General features: G+C 53.1%; 1 protein-coding gene across 3 annotated transcripts; it reads right to left on the reverse strand.

Annotated features, from left to right (window-relative positions):
- Positions 1-17: 17 nt before the first annotated feature.
- LOC102955593 (zinc finger and SCAN domain-containing protein 20) lies at positions 18-11165 on the reverse strand. Of its 3 annotated transcripts, XM_042987998.1 has the most exons (9): positions 10764-11165; positions 9461-9963; positions 8623-8707; positions 7991-8067; positions 7186-7309; positions 5946-6713; positions 5095-5547; positions 4288-4386; positions 18-2725 (listed from the first exon to the last, which is right to left on the reverse strand). In XM_042987998.1, the coding sequence occupies exons 2-9, from the start codon at positions 9851-9853 to the stop codon at positions 1704-1706; spliced, it is 3021 nt and encodes a 1006-aa protein (XP_042843932.1). In that variant the 5' UTR covers positions 9854-9963; positions 10764-11165; the 3' UTR covers positions 18-1703. The 3 variants fall into 3 exon arrangements, with proteins under 3 accessions (XP_042843932.1, XP_042843933.1, XP_042843931.1); XM_042987999.1 differs by having other exon boundaries at positions 5095-5302; positions 6259-6713; positions 9461-11165; XM_042987997.1 differs by having other exon boundaries at positions 9461-11165.
- Positions 11166-11379: the final 214 nt, after the last annotated feature.

Here is an 11379-nt window from a genome sequence, read left to right on the forward strand (position 1 = left end):
CATTCAAAAGAGTAAAATGATTTAAAAGAATACATATCACATTTATTTCCTGGCCGTATAAAAAAAATTCTGAACCCAGATTTCTGGGATACCTCTTTGAAAACGATCTCCAAAAACAGGCTCTCCGAAGTGTCCTCAGTGGCAGCAAACTGACATCCTTCGAAGGACTTCTGGCTCCAGATAGCAGATACTGGGCAGAGACAAGTCTCACGGATAAGAGAGGTGACCGGGCCAGATAATAAACACGCTGTTCGTTCTGCCAGTGTTTATTAAGCCTTTCTTCCATGCCGGACACTACTCTGTGCTAGAACTACATCGATAGGAGGCCTTCTAAGGTGGTCTGAAGACAATTCTCAGAGGAAAACTCAATGTTTTCAGTAATGGCAACAACAAACAGAGTTCACAGCCCGTCAGAACGGCCGCTTTTGACAGACAACACTTACTTGAATAGGTTCTTTTATGTTCGTTAGAAAAGACTCCTTACTTAATCGTATTCTATAAATCTAACGATATGAAACCGTGACATGTGTAGACTGTGCTTTGTTTTATAACTGGTGGGTTTCTGGAAGGTTGGGGGAAAATATTTTCAAGCCAAATGCACGAAGGAGAAACTAGAGCAAGAAACCGTATCCCGTTTCTTTCTAAGCACCATTGGCTGCGTGTGTCAGAGTCCCTCCAGGGGCTGTGCTCTGCTCACTCGGAGACACCCCAGATCTCCAGGACCTGTGCGCCTGCACGCGGCCTCCCCTGAGGCCGGGGATGGAGCGGCTCCTCCAACCCGGCTTCCTTCTTAACCGCTGCCAAGGTTAGTGGTCGTTGCTCCGGACGTACGTGCAAACGGAAAAGGCTTTCCCCATTTCATCATCCTGTTCGTGATCTCCTAGACCCGGTGTTATGTTTTTAGGGCACCGCGTGGGCCGTAGGGCTTGCCGGCAGCACTGCTGGCAATTTGGAGCGGTTCTACCCTGCGAGACGTCTGCTTAGGTCGAGTCCTATTAATTGCTGGTTGTATACCTCAAAGATGCCAGTCTCCTATGGCTCAACCTAACATGTCGAGAGGAAGAGTAGGTCATGGTTTAGAAAGCCAACCTGGAGCACTGACCTTTCCTTCTCCAAATGACACGACAGAGTGCTCTCCTCTTGGGGTAAGAAGCACGTAGAGAAATGGAGACGGTTCGCGGGCCCCACCCTCCACAGGGAGAACCGTGGAAGACCTTGAAAAATGTGCTCAGTTAATAAATCCCCGTCTAGCTGCCCAGTGCTGAGAAGAAAGAGCTCAGCCACTACCGGCCCTGTGGCGGAGCCGGCCACCGTTAATGCCATGAGCACCGCGGGGCGGACCTCCTCTGTCCTTGAAGGGGGGTCTTGGGGACAAGAGTCTCACCCTCATATTACCAAGCTGTGGAAGTTAAGGCACAGAATCCTAATGGATACCTATCGTGATGGTGATACAGTCCAATTCAGAATGAGTCTCTGAATTCTCTGGAAATTAGCTTCCATTTCAATAGTGCGGATAAGCAAGCCCTGAGTAGTATTCCGTAAGCCAGCTGAGTTTTCAGTGAGAGAAACACAATGACCTCTACCGAACTGGGACCTAAATCCCTGGTCTCCTGTGGGGGTCATGGTATAGAATCAAGGACCATACAGACCTTTCTTAGAACAGATTCTGTGGTGCTTCTAGATTTGATGCTTCTTAAAGACGTTTAGAGCCTCTCGCCCACATGGGTTCTCCGATGCGCGCTGAAATGCGAACTGTTGTTAAATCGCCTCCCACAGGCACCGCATTCGTAGGGCTTCTCTCCCGTGTGGGTCCTCTGGTGTATGATGAGACTTGAGCTCTGATTAAAGCTCTTCCCACATTCGCCACACTTGTAGGGCCTCTCTCCAGTGTGAATTCGCCGGTGGGTAATGAGGTTTGAGCGGTCACTGAAACTTTTGCCACACTCGAGACACTCATAGGGCTTCTCTCCTGTGTGGATCCTCTGGTGGCTGGTGAGCGTGGAACTCTTACTGAACTTCTTCCCGCACTCAGGGCACCGGTAGGGCTTTTCGCCAGTGTGCGTTCGCCAGTGCGCACTGAAGTGCGAGCTATTGGTGAAACTCTTTCCACACTCACTGCACTTGTGGGGTTTCTCTCCTGTGTGGACTCTCTGGTGCATCAGGAGGCTGGAGCTCTGGTTGAAGCTCTGCCAGCACTCTCCACATTTATAGGGCTTTTCTCCAGTGTGGATTCTCTGGTGTGCTGTGAGGTTAGAATGATCACTGAAGCCTTTCCCACATTCGGGGCATTTGTAGGGCTTCTCCCCCGTGTGGGTTCTCTGGTGGCAGACCAGGTGTGAGCTTCGGCCAAAGCTTTTCCCACAACGGCCACACCTAAAAGGTTTCTTTTCTCCGATGTGGGCTAGCTGGTGGACAGCTAAGTGGGAGCTCTGGCTGAAATTTTCCCCATATTCACAGCATGGATAGGATTTTTCTCCTACGTAGGTTCCCTGAGGACCTATGAATTTCCCTGCGTCTCTTTCTGGAGGGGAGAGTGACCCTCGTCCATCTTCTAAGGGTACCTCCCATTGCTTTTCTGCCCCATATTTGCCTTCCCAGTCTCTCCTCCAGGCAAGGTACTGGGAAACATCCACTTTGGGTCTTTCTAATAATGCCCCCGGCAGTTCTGCTTCCTCTGAAATGTTCTGGCTTGAATTCTCCTCATTCTCTGTCCTTGTTTCAAGATCTGAAAGAATGAGGTGAAACTGCAAATGTAGCGTGTTTTCTGAGCTCAGAAGAACAGAACCGACGCGGAAGCGGCCCTACCGGACGGTCGGAAACAAACTCTTGCCGGTGACATATAGAACAGTCAGTTTGCCATTAACCAGAAACCAATCATCTGGAACAGGGCTGAACCTCGTTCAAGACAGCAGACTTCCAGATCTCACTCCCTCCCCCAGCTTCTGAACGAGAAGGTCGTGGGGAGGAAGGCTGAGGAAAGGGAGGAGGGCAGGACCCAGACCCATTTCTTCCTCTCCCCGCCAATCAGATGCTCTGCCCCCAGGCGTGGCCCCTCTTCTCCTCCCCACCCACCTGTGTGCTGGCAATCGGTACTAAAAGGCTACCTTTCTCTTCCAGGCTGAGGGACAAGCCTGAGAGTGATTCTGGCCTCTCTCCGTCCCCTTGCTTGCAAGTGGGAGGGAGGACTTCTTTGATGAACAAGGAGCTGGGCCCCGTGGCTCAGAAGACCAGCAGTGAAGCCTCTATCCCTGCGGGGCGAGGCTGTGGCCATCCCCTGCTGCCTGTGGCTCCAGCTGGGGTTCAGTGAGGAAGCCCACCGTGGCCACCCATCTGAGCCACACTGCCCAACGGCTCTACAGTTAGAAAGCTGTCATTTGATCTCAACGTCTTACTCTTACGCTTCTTGGTTGGTCTGGAATCTGAGCGGGGGAAGAGCAGTACTATTTATCAGATCTCCTAAACTTCCAACAAAATAACTGAGCCCAACCAAGGAGGGAAGCTCATCTTAACCATGAGAAATTCACCCCTGCAATAAGCTAAGGCTGACTGTAGTTTAATTTGGGGGTGCCAGGGCTCACTTTTTCTATTAATCTAGTTAAGTGATAGTTAATTATAGTTAAAACTCTGATAGAAACTTAAGAGGGAGGGGCGCCTGGCTGGCTCAGTCAGTAGAGCATGTGACTCTTTATCTTGGGGTCATTAATTCGAGCACCACATTGGGGGTAGATGTTTACTTAATAAATAAAGGGGGCATTAAAAAAAAGAAATTTAGAGGTGCCTGGGTGGCTCAGTCGGTTAAGCCTCCGACTTTGGCTCAGGTCACGATCTCATGGTTCATGGGTTCGAGCCCCGCGTCGGGTTCTGTGCTGACAGCTTAGAGCCTGGAGCCTGCTTTGGATTCTGTGTCTCCCTCTCTCTCTTTCTGCCCCTCCCTGGCTCGCTCCTGTCTCTGTCTCTGTCTCTGTTTCTCTCTCTCTCTCTCTCTCTCTCAAAAATAAACATTAAAAAAAGAAATTTAGGAGGGAAATCATCAACACTAAGGATTTGTTTATATCTATCTAGAAGCCACGGTAACTCAGGAGAGCAGGCTTTCCTGGCTGCTACCTGCTTTTCTGTTCTCCCACATCCTGTGGCTTCAGCACCCCTGCATAATAAACCAGGAAGGCCAAGTGAGTGGGTTCCTCTCCCAGCCCTCGCCCAGTGCTGCCTCGTCCGTGTTCGGAATTCCAGATCTGACTTCCTTGTTGGTGCAATACTAGCTTTTGCTTGTTTTCATTCATTTCCCACCTGCACAGGAAGTTTTCCGGAAGTCCCAGGGATCGTCATTCCAAAGCTCTTCACTTCTCTCTGGCCTCGAGACCCCGTCTGGCTGGCGGACTGGAAGTCCTACTCGAGGAAAATCAAGAAGGGACATGGAGTTCTTATGCAATTTGCCTTCTGTTCTTATATCTGGACGTGGTGGGTGAAATGAGAATGGAAACACCTACCAGAAAGATCTGGTTTTCAGAAGAAATCGTTTAGTGAATGACTCAGGAAATGTGCCCCCTTAAGTGAGGAGTACAGAGCAAGGTGTTCATCTATCTTATCAGTAAGTACAATGATGGTGACAATGAAAAGGAACATTTGCTGAGGGCCAGCAATGTACCAGGATCCTCATAACAGCCCAGTGAGCTAGATACTATCACTCTGTCCATTTTACAGATGAGACAGTGGAGGCCTAGGTGTTTAACCAGTTTGCCCAAGAACAGAGAAGTCTTTCAGTGGCAGACTGTTGTATGTAATACGCACAGGGTATGTTAGATGGAAACAAACAACTGAAACTTTACATCACTCGGACCTCTCTTTCCTCTATAGTGGTTACTAAATATTATTTCTAGAATGTTGTTACTAAAAGCAGACAGGGAGCAGGGCAAGACCCTCAACGTTGTCTTTGTGAGTCACCCTGCACTACTGGCTAAGAAATCGGTCTGAACCTGAGGAGGTCACTCCAGAGTGATAGACAAGAAGCATCTCTCCCGCTTCACAGTCCCTAATGCTTCCCTCGGGCCCTCGTCTCTCCCACGGTCTGTGGCCGCTGTGGGGAGGAGAGCTTACCACTGGGATTCCCCCTCAGAGCCTGGGGGCCACGGCTCTTGGGCTCCTCTCGGGGCTCCTCTGCCGGTTCGCTACCGTCTCCCGTCACACCTTCCAGCACGGCCTTCCGGTTCTCTTCGGAGCCCCCTCTATTCCGCAGGAGGCCTCCTGCCACCTCGAAGGCATCAAAGGTGCTGGCAAGGGTCCAGGGGCTCATCAGGGCGTCCATCTCACGATAGAAGGGGCAGGTGCCCGGGGCGTGCGTGCTCCTGGCTTTGCGGTAGTGGGTCTGGAGGTTTTTGAACCGGTAGCGACACTGTTCCAGGGTCCGCGGGAAGCCGCGCTCCCGCAGCCGCTCGGCCACCAGCCGGTACACCTGGCGGTTCCGATGGCAGGTGCGCAGTTTCTCGTGAATGTAGGGCTCACCGAGAATCCCCAGGAAAATTTTGGTTTCTTCGTAGCCCCAGTGCACACCTGGAGGAGAGGTACAGAGGGGAGCTGAGACGGTGCTGCTGGTTGTGCGGAGGACAGCGGGAGACCCCCCACTCCCGCCACAGCATCTCGGTGATTTCCGGAGAAGCAGTCAAGCGGGTTTTCCTCTGTGACGGGACTCGATCCGACAATATGCACACGTTTATTTTTACACTTATACACATGACTCTTACATAATGGTTCTTCCTTTTTCTCGACTGCACACAGGAACAAAGGGCTGTCCCATTTGTACATAAAAATAGCCTTTCCTTGCCCTTTCCAGACGACTACAGTGTGCCCTGAATCCCCACGGCACCCCCGAAATAACCGGTCGCGGCAAGCTTTTCTCCAAACCCTGCCGACAGCGAGGGCCTCCCAGCTTGCTCATGACAAGGACTTACCAGCCGGACTCCGAAACAGGGCTGGGATTCCAGGGCTTCCAGACACTTCTTCGACCCCCAGTTCTTCCCCCTCAGAATCCTCTGTGACGGCTCCTAAATGCCCTTCTTCTACAGACGCTGTTGTGTGGCCGGGGTCCGGCCCCTGCTTCTCTGCCCTGCCTTCCAACACAGCCTCAGCCAGCACTGCCTCCTCCTGTCCCCAGCGGCGCCCCTGAAGCTCTGCATGCTCCACATCACAGGCCCTGTGCCCAAGAAGAGCCCCTGCCACCTCTGGAAGCGGGGTGGCGGCCCGTGGGCACATCAGGGCATCCATCTCACGATAGAAGGGGCAGGTGCCCGGGGCGTGCGTGCTCCTGGCTTTGCGGTAGTGGGTCTGGAGGTTTTTGAACCGGTAGCGACACTGTTCCAGGGTCCGCGGGAAGCCGCGCTCCCGCAGCCGCTCGGCCACCAGCCGGTACACCTGGCGGTTCCGATGGCAGGTGCGCAGTTTCTCGTGGATCCAAGACTCACTGAGAATTCCCAAAAAAGTCTTGGTTTCCTCATAGCCCCAGTGCACCCCTGCCACCTTCTCATCCTCCAGGCCCTGCAACTCCAGCTCGTCCCACATCTTGGCTTTTCTCAGGACGGGCACGTGGCCAGGCTGGCCTCTCCCCCCGCCCGCTGCGGAGTCGCTGGCGTTCTCCTCTCCGGGACACTGAAGATCACGCCTCCGTGGGTCCTCCTCCTGCTCCACGTGGGAGCTGACACTGGATAGAGGGGTTGGCAAATCTGTTTGCAGAGGGAGACACACAGAAGATACAGTGGTTTGGTGACTCTAATCCCAACCACTTTATATGCCAGGGAGGGGAGATACTATTAATTTTTTTTTTTAAGTCTGAAGGGATTCTTGGGAAGCCTCAGTAAAAGTAGTATTCAGGCTGCGAGGGAGCAGTAAGAAAAAAATCCAGGCCCAAATCTAGACCTACACATGCACGTATATCTGTCCTGAAACAAATAAAATTCAGGCTCCCACCAGAGGCTTTACTGACCGTCTTCCTAAGATGGTCAGTAAATGTCAATACAATATTCTCTCTGGGTTCTAGAAACTCATCCTTGAGAGCACTGACTTTGGTATTAGATTATGGGTCTCTTTTCAAGCAGAACTGAGGGCTTTGAACAATATGATCCCAAAAAGGTCTGGGGTAGTGAACACTACAGATAACGCCACGGCTAACTTTGTACAGGAAAACGGCGCTCTTACCCGGCGAGACCTCACTTGCAGATTTCTCCCAACTTCTTTCCAGGTGGTTCCTCCATCCAGGTCCTGGCTGCCTCCGTGCCTCCTGGGAGATGTACACAGCCACATCGCCAAATGTCACCAACTCCTGGGAAAACATAACACCCTGTTCAAAAGGTGCTGCCCTGGGACAAAATGCCTCCCTATACGGCCTTCATCAGAGGGCAGGTGACAAAAAAGGCTGAGGAGAAACTAAAAAGTGAGTTTTCTTTGACCTTTAAAGGCAATAAAGGACGGGGAGGGAGCCGGGGAGAGAAAGAAAAGCCAGAAAGAAGCTAACATTTACGGAACACCAGGTGTGCTGTGCCAGATATTTTCACACTTGCTCAGTTATACAGTCAGTATGTGGCAGAGCCAGAATTTGAACGCAGGACTCTCTGACCCTGAGGCTTTTGTTCCCTCCACGCCTCCACAGTCCTGCACACCATGTGGGCAAGACTCGGATATGGAAAGAAGGAAGTAACTATTCCTTTTAAGGCAAACGTGCCAATCAGCATGATCTTACAATCTCGGGCTCAAGGAAAAGAATGACTTAATACCATTCCTCACCGCCTCAGCTGTGGTGCTGCCTTCCATACGGAGGGGGGTTTCAGCAACATTTTTCTGGCTGGTGAAATTCTGGAGCCTAATCTACAAAGTTACTGAGAACCCCCTCCACCACCACTGGGTAAAATTCTCTTGGCATTTCTGGTGAGCAAAAGAGTTGGTGGCAAAGGGCCCCCACTTGAATAGTGAAAGGTGTCCTAAGTAAGAGAAAGATCTGGCTCACCTGGGGGCTGTGCATCATCCCCGGGTCACTGCCGCCCTCCTCCAGAGAAACACCCAGAGTTCCAGGACCAGGCAGGGCTGTGGGGAAGAAAAAGGAGCCGTGAGGAGACCATGTTTCTCAACTCCTCCTGAGGACGGGCCCAACTTAGTTCTGAAACAGAAGAGTCTTCCCCCTTCTCTTGGTGTCTGCTCTGTCCCAGCAAAGAAAGTTGGTGAAAAACCAAAATGAGGAGAGTTCCCAATTTTCCCCTTCCATATCCATCCAGGTTACTGATGCAGTTTCATGATTTTCTTCTTCAGTTTTGATAACACATCTGCATCATCCAAATTGGTCTGGGACACACGTACCTGTCCTGAGAATTACTGTGCTTTGATCTGACCCCACCTTGTGCTTTCTCCACCAGCCAGGCCTAAAATCTGTGCCCAACCTACTGGGACAGTAACCTCACTCACACAAGGAGAGGTACCACAGGCTCCGCTGGGTACTTTTACAAAACATGCCAACCGAGGCCTTTCCTCCCTTTGGAGGTACCTGTCGAGGATCCCCCAAGCCTCATTTCACCTGCCCCATCCTCCCACCTTCGGCACTCTGAGGGAACTTACCCACCCTCTCCCCACACTGCTGCTGCTTACCGCTCCTGTGCAAGGCTGGGAGTTCCTCTTCGGGACTGTGATGCCACTGTTCATCCGGTTCTGGCTGTGAGTTCTTCACCACTGCCTGTAACAGACACATGAATCCTGTCTGTGCTTGCTTGAGATGGATGTCTTGGGAAGCCAGTACTGATCCTAAGCGTTCCTTCTCCTCTGAGCATACCTCCTGTCCCTGTTCAAGGACTAGAGGGGTCGAAATTCTGTAGGAACTAAAACTTAACTATCCCAAGATGCAAAGAAGCAAAGGAGGAAATCAGTCTCCTGCAAATCACTGCAGTCCAGTAAGGAGTGTGGATGTGCAAAAGACTAACAGATAAGGTCTGGATCCCAGGCTCACTGCAATCTGCCCACCAGCTCTCCTGAGGCAAGACTCAGCCAACCAAAAATATAGCTGTTTTTCAGTAGGACCCAAAGGTGCAATACTGGCCATAAAGACCAGTGAAGCCACTTGCGTCAGGCTGGCTGCTGACGAATGAGAGCTGTTCTCCAAAAAGAAACCAAAAACCAACCCACCCACCCACAAACCCTAGCTTTTCTGTCCTTCTGTGTGCTCCTCCTCGCCCGGAGTGGTGTTCAAGCCATTTTAAGCAATTCTCTTACTTAACGGCAGGGCCCCACACTCAGAGCAAGCGCTGTTACGCATCCTCTGAAGAGTCCGTCTGAGCGTGGAAGGAGAGCCGTAGCCACCAGGCCCAGGGAATGAGCAAATGCCACTTTGCCACGAACAGCAAAGTACGGCGCATCACCCACACTGCTGGCAAACCAAGGGCACGCTCCCGCTTCCTCCTGCTTTGCCCAGAACAAGGTTCTCGCTTCTCACCTGGAGCCCCCGTCTCCCAGGCTCTTTCTGCAAGCCTTCCACCAGGGCCACGGCCTCCTCTCCACTCTCTGGATGCTTCTGTCTAACCCAGACCTGGATCTCCCGAGGAAGGACAGCCAGGAACTGTTCCAGCAACTCCAGGATCTGCTCTTCTGTACACTTCTCTGGTCTCAGCCACTGGTGACAGAGCTTCCGGAGTCGGATGAGGGCCTCCCGGGGTCCTGATGCTTGTTGATAGCAGAAATGCCAAAACCGCCGGCAGGAGGTCTCTGGTCCAGGGTCGCTCCTTTGGGAAATTTCCTGCTCCCAGTGGGAATCGTCTTCCAGCTTCACTCTTTGCAGCTCTTCTTGCGCTCGAGGAGTCTGGACGTGTGGGTCCCCAGCTACAGCCATCGTTCAGCTCACGGAAGGACCTTGCCACTGGGCTCTGAAGCTCAAAGCCCTTCCTTTACCTCAGTGGGGAGCTACCATCAGATAGGAGTCACTAAGTAGAACTCGAAATCCTAGAGCCACGGATAATACATTACAGAGTGAATGCTAGTGACCATCACAAGTGTCAGCCCAGCAGGACTGAGGTGAAGAAAAGAGCCTTCGTGTCCTCCCCTCCCCATGTCCTGGTGCCCGTGGAGTCTGGCCCTGTGTCACCGGGGAAGCGGCTCCAGAAGTTCAAGAGGAGGGTCAAGAGCGGGTGATCTGATTGGAAAGTAGGGGGGGCTTGAGGCTGTGTTTGCACAGCAATTTACCTGAGGCCGAGAAGATGTCACTCATCCACACTGACGAGTGAGGATGGACTGGAGAAGACAATGGGGACAGTAAGCCGCCCACCCTCCCAAGCCACTGGTCTTCGGAACTAGAGTGTGACAAAGTCAATGTGGCAGGACAAGTACGAGAGGGCGCACAAGGTAGCAGCACCTTGGAGAGCAGCAGCCGGGTGGAGCTGGCTCTATCTAACCTTTCAGAGATTCAAAGGGTCCAACCTCTAAACTGCCCTCACCTCTGGCTGGTCACCCCACTCGGGATTCCTCAGCGCTGGAATAACTCTCTCCCAAACAGGGAGATTTACCCTGGTTAGGATTACAAGCGTTAAGAGCAGAGATACTAAAAACAGACCCATACGGGATGTCAGGGCTGGCGGGACAGTTAAGAAATACTTGGACTTCAACTCCCTCAAAGCTGGGCAATCGTGGCTCAGAGACCCCCAGAGGCTTGCCCAAGGTCACATGGCTGGTGTTTGGCAGGAAATAAACAGGGGCTCAGCCCCTTGACCGTGGACTGGGAGACTGGCCCGCAGAGCGTGACTTACACCGGAAGGCTACTCTGCTCCGCGGGCGACCTTCTCTGGAAGCCTTATGGGGTAAATGCGGGCCCTGGGGACGGGGTCGCCTCGGCGGCTACAAGGCCAGGGTCCTCCCCGCCGAGTCCGGTGGGCGGCGCGTAGGAGGGCGCCGCCAGCACGAGGGCCGCATCTCGCCCGGGGGCCGCTCGCGGGGCGGCGGGGCCTGGACCCGAGGCGGCGGGACCCTGGGTTTCGGTCCGGCCACGCCCACCCGGCGAGGGCGGCTAGGGCCCGAGGTGACAGCCGCGCGCGCCAGCCGAGGCCCTGCGACGCCGGGGGGCCGGGGCCCGTGGCACCTTCTCCGCGGCCGCGCAACGTCCCCAAACGACCCTCGAACCCCCAGCCCGGACCCGGGGTCCTGGCGTTCGGATGTCCACTAAACACCGGAAGCGGAAACGCGATCCCCAGAAGGACTGGGTTTTGCCAGGCTCCATTTCCCATAGGCCTCCGTGCCCGCAGACTGACAACAGCACTAGCCAATAAAATGTGAGGGCGGCCTAGACGCCTGTGTTTCAGACGAATCACTGATGAGGGGTGGGACTTTACTGCACGCGGGATCTGGGAGTCCAGAGCCACAGCCTGG

Source organism: Panthera tigris, chromosome B3, assembly GCF_018350195.1.
Source record: "Panthera tigris isolate Pti1 chromosome B3, P.tigris_Pti1_mat1.1, whole genome shotgun sequence".
Lineage (NCBI taxonomy): Eukaryota > Metazoa > Chordata > Mammalia > Carnivora > Felidae > Panthera > Panthera tigris.

What these genes read in the sequence shown, in the direction of transcription:
- LOC102955593 (XM_042987998.1), bottom strand. Translation starts at nt 9,853, where the DNA reads ATGGCTGTAGCTGGGGACCCACACGTCCAGACTCCTCGAGCGCAAGAA. An exon ending in CCCAGCCTTGCACAGGAGCG is followed by an intron (nt 8,068 to 8,622) that starts GTAAGCAGCAGC and finishes TCTTCCCCACAG; the next exon opens with CCCTGCCTGGTCCTGGAACT. An exon ending in CCGGAAAACTTCCTGTGCAG is followed by an intron (nt 2,726 to 4,287) that starts GTGGGAAATGAA and finishes TCATTCTTTCAG; the next exon opens with ATCTTGAAACAAGGACAGAG.